Source organism: Pezoporus wallicus, unplaced genomic scaffold (assembly GCF_028554395.1).
Source record: "Pezoporus wallicus isolate ANWC-B61680 ecotype Strahan unplaced genomic scaffold, APGP_CSIRO_Pwel_v1 contig_3365, whole genome shotgun sequence".
Classification (NCBI taxonomy): Eukaryota; Metazoa; Chordata; class Aves; order Psittaciformes; family Psittacidae; genus Pezoporus; species Pezoporus wallicus.
The window spans coordinates 4,421,911-4,436,116 of record NW_026640883.1 but is presented as its reverse complement, the minus strand read 5'-3'; the positions used below and the strand labels follow the sequence as shown (position 1 = coordinate 4,436,116).

At 51.7% G+C, this 14,206-nt stretch overlaps 1 protein-coding gene and 1 long non-coding RNA gene across 2 annotated transcripts in view; both read right to left on the bottom strand.

Annotated features, from left to right (window-relative positions):
- Positions 1 to 14,206, bottom strand: part of LOC130605540 (uncharacterized) — a 271,759-nt gene that overhangs the window by 164,588 nt on the left and 92,965 nt on the right. The gene's annotated exons all lie outside the window — the stretch shown is intronic.
- Positions 7,341 to 10,959, bottom strand: ADRA2A (adrenoceptor alpha 2A). Its single transcript, XM_057421088.1, has one exon. The coding sequence runs from the start codon at positions 10,613 to 10,615 to the stop codon at positions 9,281 to 9,283; it is 1,335 nt and encodes a 444-aa protein (XP_057277071.1). The 5' UTR covers positions 10,616 to 10,959; the 3' UTR covers positions 7,341 to 9,280.

Genomic DNA, 14,206 nt, shown 5'->3' with positions numbered 1-14,206 from the left:
GGCTCATTCTCTCAGTCTCCACTCACTAGCAGGTGGATTTTGGCAATAAGACTACTTCTAGTTAAGTATCAACCTCCAAGGTCAAGCAGTTGATTTCTGACAGCTACATAAAGAGGCTTGGGCAGGTGGAAGGGGTGGCAAAGGCAGAGGGCAAGGTCTTTATACTTCCAAAGGTGATAAACCACCTACAAAACAAGTCAAGCCCTGTCCAAAGGGGAGTTGTAGAGAATCACAGAGAGAGAGGCAAAGATCATTTTCACAGCAAAAGAACAGATGATAAATAATCCTCCCAGCACAAACTGAACAGAATGATAAGTAATGGGGCGGGCTCAAAGTGGTCCGTGCCTATTTACAAGACAAGTACTTGAGGTTCATAATGAAATTCCAGATATTGTGGTTTATCTGGAGGTTTTAGAAGACATGCAGATGTGGCACTTGCAGATGTGGCACTTGCAGATGCACTTGCAGATGTGGCTTAGTGGTGGACTTGGCAGTGCTAGACTAACAGCTGGTTCAACCTTAAAAGTCTTTCTCAGCCTAAACAACCCTATGATTCTATCTCTGGCCTATTCAAACCATGCTGCAAGCAAACAGCTGAGGGCTGAGAGTTTGGTTTTGCTGTGGCTTTCTTCCTCAGGCCCGGCAAAGATGGAAATGCCAGCATCATTAATTTCTATTATCTGTTTTCTTCCCCTGTTAAGCCACCACCACCCAAGCAGGGCACAAGTCCAGCAAAGGCACTGGACCAAGCACATCTGCTACACACAGACATCACATTTTCTTCTGCTACCTGCGACTGCATTGCCATGTCTCACACATTGCCACTGATTGCCTTTCTCCTTGCTTCTTCTCTCACAGTCCAAAGCTGTCCACTTTTCCTCAGGGAAACCGGGGCTGCCTCCCAATGGCTCTAATTCAAGGCTGCTCCTGTGGCTGACAAAAATGCTCTATTTCTGCACATATCCATGCATGGATGCTTCCCTGCAGCTGATCTTCAACCACAGGGCTCACTGAGTCAGGCACTAACCTTCTTTCTCCATTGCAAAAGCAAGTGCTTCATGACAGAGGCACAGGCTGAAAGATACTGGCATGGAAACTAACATCAATGGATTTAAGTCCTAAATCCTCAGCATGCTGTGTTTAATGAGTGGGTCAAACATGGAATTCCTGAGCACAGGACAAGCCCCTCGCCCTTCTCCACTTCATAAAGCAATGCTGTTTGCTTTCCAGCTTGTGTTTGCCTGCCCACTGCCCTGAGAAATGGGAAGCATGGGAGACAACCCTTCCCCATTAAGCCTATTTCCCAGTTGAAGATAAACGTGGCAGGAGAGCAGGAGGGACAACCCACACTGAAGCAAAACCTGAAGTCCCAATGAATAAGCTGAATAAGCCCAGAGGAAAGAGGACCACGTTCCCACATGGGCTGACAAAGACAAGGGTCCAGAGTAATTTAATTCCTATCCACACATGATGCTCCCATGCAGCTCTGGTCTTTGAACACTCTCTGACATTCAGAAGATGTTCTAGCTTTACTGCCCACATAAACATCCACTGGGGCTGCTATCTAGGAAGAAAAGGGAGCTAAATATTTAATTTCAGTCTATTTCATCAAATATTTAATCTATTTAATATTAATTAAATCTTGGTCTGAATAAACAACAGCTAAAAAAAAATCACCTCTTCCATCAAACATCTCATAACTTGAACAGGCCAGTTTAGACCAACTCAATTAAGATAGCAATTAATAACGGAAGAGGGCCCTATCTTTATTTTCCCAGGGCTGGAATTGCTGTGGTGGGTTGCTGGCCTCCTGTAGCCTTTTAGGCCGAACCCTTTTGCAGCTGTACAGTAGAATCATGCAGTTTATACCAACCACTTCCACATCCTGTTTCACCATCTTTCATTTTCCATGGACTTTATTTGTAGCCCCACAAGTGGTGCCCTCATCCCACTCCCAGACACTGTTACATCCTCAGCAATAGGAATCCATGCTAAGGTGAGAGCAAAAGCTATTTGAGTGACAGGAAATAAAACCCAGGCACATAAATGGCTGAGCCAGTAACAGGCATTGCTGGGGACAGTGAGCAACAGCTACAGTAGGAGCAGATCATTTCCAGCGCAAAGGATTTAAGCCAGCTAACACTTGGCTATAAAGACAGCTGCCACCATTGCATCTGCTGCTACAACCATCTTATTTTACCACAGAAAACCCTATTTGGACCAAACCCCATTCATAGCAGTCATACAGCCAGAGAACATTTTCCAATTAGCCCCAGCAGAGCCAACAGTGATGAAAGATTGCCCTACATACAACACTACTTACCTTGTTTTCCTCGCTGTGTGCCTGATTTAGCAGAACAGCATTTAGCTTTTCTTCTCCTCTGCTGCACTGTTTTAAAGCCCTCTCACCCAAACGCTGACTGGTGTTGGTGGAAGTAATTATACTGCTGTTCAAAATGTATGAGATATATCTTCATTATCCTGAGACAGTAAAGCCAAAGGCCCCGTGATGGTAAATATTTCAATGTAAGTACACCAGATTAGTCCCTTTAAACTGGTTATTTTAACACCTCTAGCCCTACAAAACTTTGGGGCTTAAAAGCCACGAGATGTGTTGAAAATAATGAATATGGGATTACTTTCAACATCTCTGAAGTTTAAACCCTTGGGTTGTGCTTTGGTTACAGGTCAAACCCTAACCATGGGGAGACTCCACTCTCTTTTGACTTGGTTGACTTGGGTCATGTATTATACCTTAATAATGTATTTGGAGTCCTCTCTATAAATGTGCCCTGGGTGATGCCACAGCAGAGTTAATGAACACAGAGAGCTGTGTTTGTGCCATGGAAAGGCTGCAAAGCACCGGGCACAGCCATGCCTAAAGTAACAGGAAGCTCATTCTGAAGGACCTTGTTCTAAGGAGCCATTTCATGTCAAATACCTGCACCATGACACCAAGAACAAACTCAGCTTTACACTGAAAGGCTTTGTCACTCCATTACCCAGGAATCATGATTGCAGGGATAATTGCTAGGAGAAAGGGAGCTCTGCCAGGGTGTAAATCAGCATCACAGCAGCTAAGCTGCACAGGTCAAACTAGGGTTAACCCTGCAAGCTCAGGGTTTAACCCCACAGGTTTGAGTCTGCAATAGGAAGAGTTTGTCCGAATTTTCCTGGGGGCACAAGTTATCCTGGTAATAAAAGGCCAGAACTCAGCATTTCACTCTAAAACAGAAGCTCAGTCAATTCAGGGAGGCAGAAGGTTGGATGTGGTGTCTTAAATACTTATCTACACATTTATTCTATTCTTTTACTCAAGGGAGTTTTCAGTTAACACCTTAAGGTTTCAGTCTTCAGATGAATGCTTTGCAGCAACTCCATGTATGCAGATGAAGGCAAAGGAGCCTTCAGCAGGCATTATTTTATCAGAGATGTCCAGTGGTTGGAAGCTCACCCTATTCTGTGGACAGCAATTGACAAACAGGAAGAAAGCCATAAAGTCATGGTCCAGCAAAACACAACTGTTTCAATTGGCAAAGGAGCAATCAATCCTTCCACATAGCAGCTGATTTAAAACAAGGGTTTCTCATCTCTGGGAGCTAACCCTATAGCAGGTCATGCAGCTCTGGAGGACCTTAAGGCTGCTCCTGCAATCGCCATACCCCAAACTGTGCCCAAACCAATATAGGCAAAACACTGCAAGGAAAGCAGGGATGCTCGAATCAGCTCATCTCATCTCCTGATAGAACCCCTTCGTCCCATTGCTCTCACACAGACCCAGTTGCTGGGGTTTGACTCGAGGATGTGTTTGAAAGGCATCCAGACCTCCCACTGTAGAGCACTGCTGGAGGGAAACACATGTCAGTGGGATTTCTCCAGTAGTGCAAAAGGCACCACTGGTCCCAGGAAATCCCTGAGAGCCTGAGGAACCCCCAGCCTCCAGGGAAGGCTCCTTCCTCCTTCCTGTTCCTTAAAATCTGCTACAGGACACTCTTAGAGCTCCAGAGGGAGAGCAGGACCTTAAATCCAAGCCAGCATGGATCCAAGCCAGCCATCCCCTAACTTAGCCAAAACAGAGTTAAGGATCACATGAACAGACAAAACTAGAGCCAGCTTAAGTAGTTTTAAGCCAGTTTAAGCCAGCAAGTTTATACCTTTATTACCTTATATAGACACCTATGTTCAAGCAAGGGAGATGCCTTCCTGCTCCCTTTTATGGTTTGTCCTCCTGAATTTTTATCAGATTTGGGTGCTGGAACCTATCTCACATCCTTATATACCCAGGTGTGAGATGTTGGTCCTCTTTGGGAAATGAGCCCTCCAAGGAGACAACTCAAATGGCCAAGAAGGTTCCCCAAGAAAGAAGGGATGTTGAATGACCAGCTCAAGCAAGAGCATCTCCATTCAACACCTCCCAACATCTTCTGACAGCAGGTCTCCTCCTCTGCTTGTAACAAACCACCCTCCTGGGACCACCCATGTTTTATGGTGCCTCCCACAACCCTGTTCACCATTCCCTCTGCTCAGCCTTGAAGACATTTGAGAGTGCATTGTGTCCTTGTGCAGCATTACTGTAGTGTGACCCCCAGCTGGAATTTCACCTGGACTTCCCAGTGTTCAGACTACAACTCCTTCTGTTCACAGAGGGGTCAGGATCTGGTCCTGGAGCATTTGTGTGCTGACTGAATACTAGCAGCTAACACAGGGGGTGGGGTCCCCACTAACCCTGTTCTCTCTTCATTTCTATAGCTTGGGATAAGGCACAGCAATCACAGCTACAGATACTTAGCAAGTCACTGAGATGTTCCTAGAAACCAGCTGCAAAGCGACGTTCATAGCAGAGATGATGAGCCAGCTCCTAGTGCGCTGGCTGCCAAGGCACTGGCTGTAATAAAGGAGCAATCTCAACAGACTTTGAACTTTTCCAGTGGTGAAAGAACAGGGAACATTAAGAAATAAAGTGAAATAAACTGAAGAGCATCAGCTGACAACAGCAGGGCCACCCAACCCACAGCAAAATCCCAAGGCACCAGGTCCAGCAGCCCCTGGGCTGGGGGGATGCTGGGTGTGATTGGGGGTACTTACGGCATAGGACGGCTGATGGACATGGGCTGAAACCCACAATGGCATTTAGTGTGAGCAGAATAATTCGGGCTGAGTCCATCCCTCGCTGGAACATCTTGGAGAGGCTCCTCCGTGCAACAAGCTCCTTGTCCTCCCCATGCCAGAGAATGGGGACCAAAACCCCACCAAAATAAATGCATGTGTCAGTACACTGAGGGGGTCAGGGACAAGCCCTGGGTAGGAGGACACCCATCTCTTCAAGGGCAACCCTGCTGCTTGTGCAGGGACATTTAGTGACACACCAGACCACTTCACCTGGGTCCTTCCTGCATGTCCCTGAGCCCTTTGGGCTGTCCTCTGGGGTCACTATACAGTGTGTAGGGTGCAGGGTCACCCCATGCAGGAAAGCTATGGAGAAACTTCTCCAGGGCAGAGCTGGCAGCATCATCTGCCCACTGCTTGCTGTGCCAGGCTGGATGGCTCCCAGCCCACTGGGAGGCAGATTCCCTCCTTGCCCTGGCACCATTAACCTTTCAGCTGCAAAATAAAAGGTTATAAAGCACAACCAAAGTTCATTACATCTCCTAATGCATCATTTGCATGGGAATGAGCTGGGAGCAATGAGGCAGCCTTCTCCTGCAGGGGAAGGATTTGGGAAGGGGAAAAGCCAGGCGTCAAGGCCTGGAAAGGGTGATGGGGCTCAACCCCACAGCAAGATTGGGCAGGCATGGAGGTGAGCAGAGCTGGACATGGTTATGGCAGGGCTGGAGGGAGCATTCCAGCAAAGCCCACATCAGCACAACCTCTGGGTTGGAGGCAGCAGGGCTGGTCCTCACCTTCCAAAGCACAGGCAAGCAGTTCTGCTGTGTCAGACGCAGGGAGTCATTGCCCCCATGGAAAGCAGACCCTTGAGTATTTTATTTGACCACAAGGGCACGAGGTTTTGAGGAGGACACAACCCTGGGGCATAATTTCAGTTTTAGGCACCTTTTACTTTTGATGGGAAGTTGGGAGAAATCAGACATTTGAGCTGTGCAACCTTCACCAATTGAAAGCCCACCAAAGCCCCAGTGCCCTGGCCCCAAACCCACTGAAATACTCTGCAGTCTGTACTAGACATTTGGCCACAGAGACATCAGACAGCCAGAGGGATGGGGCAAGAGTAACCAATAGCTGCTGGATTGCCTCCTGTCCCAGGCACCATCTCCTATGCCTCCCTGAGGTCTGCTTTGTAAAACCCTCCATGGCCAACAAGACCAGCTGAGACCAGAGGAAGGACAGCAGGATCAGGCTCTCCTGGCCTGCAAAGGCCATCATGAGGTGACCAAGGTGTTCATATCTGGGCCATCATCGGGTGCCCTATACCCAGCAGCGATGCTGCTTGCCAGCCCTGGTCCACCTCCCAGCTTGCTGAGCACCTCAGCCACTGACAGAGTGGGGCTGTGAAAGCAGCAGCTCCAGCACTGAGCTCTGGTCACTGATTTTCTCACCAAACAAGAAGCAGAGCAGGGAAGCAGGGTGGCTCCAAGCACCCCAACAGTGAGAAGAGCAGGAGCCAGAGAGTTACCTGTGTCCCAGAGAGTTACCTGTGCTCCTGAACAAAATGAAACACACACTAAAGCACTCGCAGGATCAGCACCTCAGGTCCCCCCACCACCACCTTTGGAGCTACCTGTCACTTGTGGCAAAGAAGCAGCACAGCTGAAGCCGATGGCGAGTGGACCCTGTGGTCCTCAGGGAGGCAGACAGCCACACAGCAGCAGCACTTTATCTGGTGGATCCCCATCACCCTCCTTCAGGGAGGGTCTCTGCAGCACTGGTGTGAACCCATCCAGCTGGAAACAAAGTCCCACTCGAATGGACACTTCTGCATATATCAAGAAATGTCCCTTCCAGCCTAATCATTTCTAATCCCATCTGCAGCCTAATTATTAAGAACCTTTCAACCCAGTAGCTGTAAATGCTGCACCAGCCTGGCATCCCCACACCCTGGAACACTGAGCTCTTTAAGAAACAGGAGTGCTTTTACTGGGGCATGAAAGGGGATAAAGAAAATAAAGACCAACAAGTACCAAGGACTCATTTGTTATTATGCCACTGCCCAGTGAATGGAGCCATTGTTCCCTACCTGGGGTAACACCACCTTTCAGAAAACACCAGTGCTTTTCCCAATGTGTTCTTTAAAACACACCAAGCCCAAAGCTGCCGGAGGAAGGGCGAACAGCTGGAAAACAGAATGGAATAAAGCAGCTGACATTATGCAGATGGTTTCACACTTGATCTGTAAATGCTCTTTTATTTAATAAAAATAATCATCCATTGTAGCAAGTTCTGCTCGTGGTTTGGGGTTGGGTTTACATTAAAGCACAGGTTATTTGCTTTCCTCACCTCTTGAGGAGTCAATCCTTAAAATGCAAGTGAATGTAAACATTGCTCTCCAGGTCTCGAGATGCATCCGGGGACCCTCGGAGTTAATCACAAAGTCGTAAGAGAGAGCAAAATCAACAAAACACTTCCCAAAAGTAAAAGGTTGGGGTTTAAAGCCTCTTCCTATGCACCACATGACATCAGAGAAGGCAAATTCCTCTTAGACACAAGACGTAGACAAACTTTGCTTCCTCCAAACAATTTCTATGACCATCAGTTCTCGATAAAGCTGTTTTCATAACATTAAAAGGTTTTACAGACTCATTTATTGGGATGAATCAAAAGCTTTTCCTTTCAATGCTCTCCAGACATTTCTCATGGCACAAGGATGTCAGATTTGTTCTGTCCATTTCTGTGTTATTATATTTTAGCAGAAAGAGCTGAAAGACATTTCAGGAAAGGAGTGTAAAAGCAGTCAGTATCGACTCTCCCTCCTGCTCCAATCTCACGATATTTACACGTTTTAAAAAGGAAGGAAAAAAGCTGAATTACACTAGAAAATACTGGAGAAACTGTCGGTGAAGTTTCCCATTCTGGAGTTTTTGCCCTGTATAAGACTGAACGAGGGAGTATTTCCTAGGGAAGATGAGACTGGCGGATCAGAAACTGAACTCTTCTCCCTTAACTTGGAAAGAGGGAACCGCCCTGCACACAAACCCCTTCCTCTCCTGCAGGAAATCCCGCAGGAGTTAAACCATCACAAATCAATACAAATGAGATAACGTGATACACTGAGCCCTGCCCTTTGCTTTGAAATGTTATCTATTTACAGTGGGAGGCGGGGGGAAGCAAGTTAGCATCGAACACATCCCCGGTGTTGCAGTGTGGTATAATACCAACCAAGATTAACGCATGGGGAGCTTGGCTGCGTCCCAGGCTTCATGTTGCACGGGAAACTGCCTGTCACTCCATCGCTGGGATGTCCCTGCCTGCACAGCAAAGCCACTGCTCCGGCAGGGTCTGCTTTAGTGAATAACGAGCAGACAGTTACAATCTCAGTTGCATTATATCACAGGCAACATAGAAATCAAACAGAATCAGGTACAGGATAAAAACATAACAACAAAAATAGCCAGGCTGGTGAGTGAGGTCTGTGATCCTAACATATATAGCCAAAAAAAACCAACAGGCAGGACACTGAAAATGTTGGTAATATTATCAAACTGATAGGTAGGGGGAATGGCTCTAGTCGGTCAGTGGTTTTGAGTGAGGGGGCTTTGGGGAAAAGAAGGACTTTTCAGGCATCCAAGATCATTAAAGCATTGACGACTTCAAAGCTGCTTGCCTTACAAAAATTAAGACATTCAAATTCAGGATACAACACTGCATTTTACAAGGTGGGGGGGGGGGGTAAAATTAATTACATACAGAACTGGGGGAAAATAAAAGATACAATGAAATAGAAAAGCCAACACCTCTGGGGTGGCATACTCCCTCTTTGCTGTTCATCTCACGGAGCTGCACACTGCTTGTCGTTAAAGAGTCAAAGTGAGCAGTCACAAAAAGATCCACTGAGAGATCCTGGCAAAAGGAAACCCAAAACTAACAGAACAAACCAAGCAAGTCAAAGGCTGTCCTCCCCTGGAAAGCCAAATGCCATGGCTTGGGCTTCCACTTGCCTGCTGCTCCTCACTGCTGCTGACCAGCATTTCCATAGGCTCATCTCGGGGTTTAAAGGCTTCCTGCTCACGAGCTGAAGGAAACAATCCCGTGCAAGCACAGCCCAAGAGAGCCGTGCCTCGCTCTCCTGCAAAGTCTTGAGTTAGTCCTGCCCATAGCAAAGGGTCCTTCAAACAATCCTTTTCCTCTCTATCCTGCAGAGGATCCTTTTGAAGGCCCGTCTGAAGTCATGGTTGAAAATGGTATAGATGACGGGGTTCAAGGAGCTATTGCAGTAACCGAACCAGAAGAAGAACTTGAAGAGGGTGTCAGGCACGGAGCAGCTCTTGCAGACGGCCATCAGAGTGTAGGTGAAGAAGAAGGGGAACCAGCAGATGACAAAGACCCCGATGACCACCGCAAGCACAAAGGTGAAACGCTTCTCCCGGTTCTGCCTGCCCCTCCACCGGGACCCTTTGGTGTTCCTCTCCTCCTCCACTTTCCTGGGCAAACTGTCCCCAGGCTTAATCTGGCTCAGCTTAGTCTTGGTCTTTCCCTTTGGTGGTCTCTCCAACTTCTTACACTGGTTGTTCTCCTGGTGCTCAGAGGAAGAGGTCTCCTCCATGTCTATGCCGTTGACCTCTCCCTCCTGCCCACTGCCACCTCCTGCTGCCTTCTCCCCGTTATGCTGAGCTGTGACTGGCAGGTCCTCCTTGTCGGTCAGGCCGTTCTGCTTCTTCTCAGGGCGCTCTGCCCTCTTGTTTATTGGCACCCTGGTTCGCCTCTTGGCTATCTGGTAGATGCGCATGTAGACCAGGATCATGATGAGGCAGGGGGCAAAGAAGGAGCCAATGCAAGAGGAGATGATGTACCACTTCTCATCATTGATCTTGCAACCTGCCACCCCCTGGTCAGCCTGTTGCCCGCTCTTCTTCTCAATGGAGATGAGTGGTGGGAAAGAGATGACGGCCGAGATGACCCACACAATGAAGATGATGCACTTGATGCGGCGGGGGGTACGCTTGAGGTTGTACTCGATGGCCTGGGTGATGGACCAGTAACGGTCGAGGCTGATGGCACACAAATGCACGATGGAGGAGGTGCAGAACAGCACATCCAGGGCCAGGTAGATCTCACACCAGACTTTGCCAAAGTACCAGTACCCCATCACCTCATTTGCCAGCGAGAAGGGGATGACCAGCGTGGCCACCAGGATGTCAGCTGAAGCTAAGGACACCAGGAAGAGGTTCTGGGGGGCCTTGAGCGCCCGGCTGGTGAAGACGGCGATGATGACCAGGACGTTGCCGAAGACGGTGAAGAGCATGAGCAAGCCCGCCAGGCTGATGAGGGTGATGGTGGTGTGCAGGAGGTACGGTGTGCCCCATCCCGGCCCGGCCCCGCTGTCATTGAAGGTCCCGTTGGTGCCGAGGGGCGGGTAGCCCTCCTCCTCCTCCAGCTGCCGCTGGTACTCCATGGAGGAGAAGAAGTGGCCCCTCTCGGTGAACGGGCGCTCCAGGTTAAACATCAACCCCGGCTGCGCGGACACCCGCCCTTCGCCCCCTGCCCCACCCGCACCGCGCCCCGGCTCCGCGGGGCTCCGCGCTCCTACCGCGCCGCTGGCCGGGGCGGAGCTGCGCGGCGGCCGCCGGGGGGGTGCGAGCTCCCGCGGCTCATGCTGGGGCGCTGCCCGCCGGGAGCCGCTCAGCGGGGCGCGGAGCGGGGCTGGGGCTGCAGCCGGTGGCGGCTGCTCTGCTTCGCTCGCCGCCGAGCAGCTTTATAGCCCCGGATCAGGCCGGGGCTGCCGCGTCAGCCCCACGTGGGGAGCTGCCCCCGGTGAGCGCACACACACACACAGACACGCACAGGCACACACACGCACCGCCCGCCCATCCTGCGCTCCCCCCGCCGCCCCCCGCGCACTCACCTCGCTCGGGGCTCATTCACGGACACACTCACCCGCTGCCCGCCCGGCCCCTCCTGCGTTGTGCACTCCCGTTCACCCCCAGCACCTCCGCCTCAACACACGTCCCAGACCCCTCGCACCGCTGCCCCACAGCTCGCACCGGGAGCAGAGAGCAGCGGAGCCCGGTGGGTGCGCAGGGGGAGCGGGCAGGGTGTGTATTCGGGGGGTTCAACCATCGTGCAGCGCTGCGCAGCCCGCGGGGCTCTGGGCATCCCCGGTCCGCGCTGTGATGCTGAGCGCTGCCGCCCCGTCCCGCGTGTGCCCGGCGGCACCGACGGGCTCTGCTGCAGGTGCCGGCTGCCCGGCCGTGCCCTCTGGAACTCCCGGGGGCAGCGCTCGCCTGACGGCCCCGCGGGGTGCAGGGCAGGGCCCCGCTCCCGTCCGCGCCGGGAGCAGCGGGGCACGGGCGGAGGCACCCCCGGGGGCGGGCGCTGCCCGCTCCGCGCTGCCGCCGTGTCGGGCGCCGGCCCCGGGCAGCACGGGGGGGCAGTGGCACCTGCTGGCCGCGGCGCATCACTGCACCCGCCGCTCGTCTTCGCCCAGCGCCGGACCGGGGGAGCCCTCCCCGAGGGAGCGATGGGGCAGCGGAGCCCGGGTTAGGGCAGAGCCCTGCTGTCAACCCGACTCAACCCCGCAGCACCCACACGGGCTCCCATCCCATAGCCCATAGCTCCCATCCCGCACTCTTGCCCCTGGGCCCTTCTCGTTGCCTCCCCCGTGCTCCCCGCTGGCTCTCCCCAGCCCCACGGGCGGGAGGAAGGGATGCAGGCAGCCGGCCCAGGCAGCAGCTGCCCCACGGGATGCGCCGGCCTTAGGGAGCATCCCCAGCAGCACAGCAGCTGGCATCACCCACCTGCACGGCTGCAAGAGCAACACGGGACCTTTACAATGCCAAAAGAGCAGTAGTGACGTTCCTGGGAGCCCGCCCGGCCCCCAAGGCTGTCAGCTCTCAGCATGTAGACGTTACTCACCCACGCAGCACACGGACTCTGGCCCTGATCCTCTTGCTTATGGTTTCTTCTCCCTCATTTTCAGAAGGCTCTGATGATGCTCACTTGGTGCTCCAGATTCAGGCAGCTCTCAATTAATCTCTGTGCTGAACACTTGGGCCAATGAACGTATGCTCTCTGCGAGATGGAGGAAGCCCTGTCATCTTTGTCCCTGTACCACACACTGTTATAAGCCAGGCCCAGGAGTGACAGTGCCTGGGAGAGAGGGAGCTGGAGTGGGAGAGACAGGGTCTGGAAGCCAGGGAGCACAGCCTCTGGGGCTGGCACAGGGCCGAGTGAGGAAAAATGAAGGGGAATCCCACTGTTGGAGCAAGGGAGTGCAGGACCCACTGCACCAGTTTGGCTGTGAAAAGGGCATCTGCAGGGGGTCACTTAAAACCTGTAAATGAAACCCAAGGTGACAACGTGCATACACAAAAGATCTCAGAGGGTAAATGTGATATATAACCATAGAGTCCACTGCAAGGGGAGGCACAAATGGTGAAGGGATTCACCTAAGTCCATGGCAAGGCCAGGTGGGAGGTTGAGGAGATGATGGACTTTGTGAGCATCTCCTGTGTTCTGCTTGTTGCAGGGACCTGTGTGCTCTGCAGGAGGATGCACAGCTCTGCCCAACTGGGTCTTCCTCAGTACGGGATCTGCAGGGGCTTGAGATCACCCCTGGCAGAAGCCCCCTTGGTCACTGCCTTGATGGAATGACCCAGAGAGAGGGAGGGTGCAGATCCGTGTCTGATAGAGATCTGACCAGTTTGACCTCAGCACCATACTAAGGCCACTAGGGACCACCTAAGATGCTTTGCTCCAGACCTGAGCTGCTGCCCTTCTGGAAACCCCTTGCATGCCCACATGTTCTCTGCAGAACTGAACTTCATTCCCCAACATAGGCAGAGGATGGATTTAAACAGGAAAACATGACCAGATTTTCTGTCTCCTTTTGTGGCTGGACACCCTCCACCTGCCTGAAGCTAAATCCAGACAACAGCATCCATCCCGAGCCACCGCATTACAACAGCAGAGCTTTGATCAGGGCTATTTGCTGGGACAAAGAGCATAAGGGGGACAGGTAAGGCCAAAAGCTTTGTTCCAGAAACACCAGTAGAAAGCTGGGGTGGCTTTATGTTCATCTTGGAGAGGCTGAAAACCTGCCTCATCAAAGGCACCTGCCTCACATTGTTGTACATTGTTGTGTGCATGACATCTCTGGTTTTATTGACACCAGAAGCACTCAGAGCTGCCTGCAATATCACTTACTTATGCCAAGTCTCCCTTTATTGCCTCTGCAGGTCACCTCATGTATCTGCCCAATTCTTGAGATCAAAAGTGCTCAGAAACTGACAGGGCTGCCAAAGACCCTTAAGATCTCTCATGACAACCCTGTCCTGCAGGACAGCAGCCTTTATGGGTTTATACAATGATGGTAATTAGAATATTCATAAAGCCTCAACTCCCAGAGTTCTGGGATTAGGCAAGAAACTTGAATTTGTAGCCCCTGGAAGAGCATAGAGAAAAGCTTTGGAGGGTCTGAAATAACAGCTAGTGAATAAATTCATAAATCAGTCCTGCAGCATTTGCATCCAGATGCTCAGCTTTCAATCATGTGCTGCTGACAGCTCTGATACCAGCTACTCCGCCGTCTGAACTCAGTCAACAAGTGCCTGATGAGAGCCCATAAACCAGCCTGCTCTCCAGCAGCACAGTGCTCAGCTGCGCTGCAGGAGCCTGCCCTTTCCCTGGGAAGCAGCCTGCTTCCTCGGCAGAGCCGCACAGGGCAAGGGGGAACAGCCTGGGCACACGGTGCTGAGCGAGGCTGGAGGGTATCGATCCTCTGACAGATCCCCCTCCGCCAGCTGCTGTCCCAGGCGGGCAGCAGCGCCCTTTCCGTGAGTCGGTGTTTAGTGTGTGTACACGGAGCGCGTCCCTCGCAAACAACCTGACCTTTACGGCTGGGTTTGGGTCATTCATTAGGCACGCTGCTTCCATGTGAATGCATCTCTTCCACCCATCAGCTCCGGCATCGCTTCCAGTGGTGCGGCGGAAGCCAGGACCACCCCTCTCCGGCTGCCTCTCGGGGAGGAGCCGGGAAGCATCCGTGAGGGCTCAGAGATGCTCGCAGCACGGAGCAGATCACATATGGGGAGATAAT

Bases quoted from the DNA above. Each gene is read 5' to 3' on its own strand.
- ADRA2A (XM_057421088.1), bottom strand. From the start codon at position 10,615: ATGTTTAACCTGGAGCGCCCGTTCACCGAGAGGGGCCACTTCTTCTCC.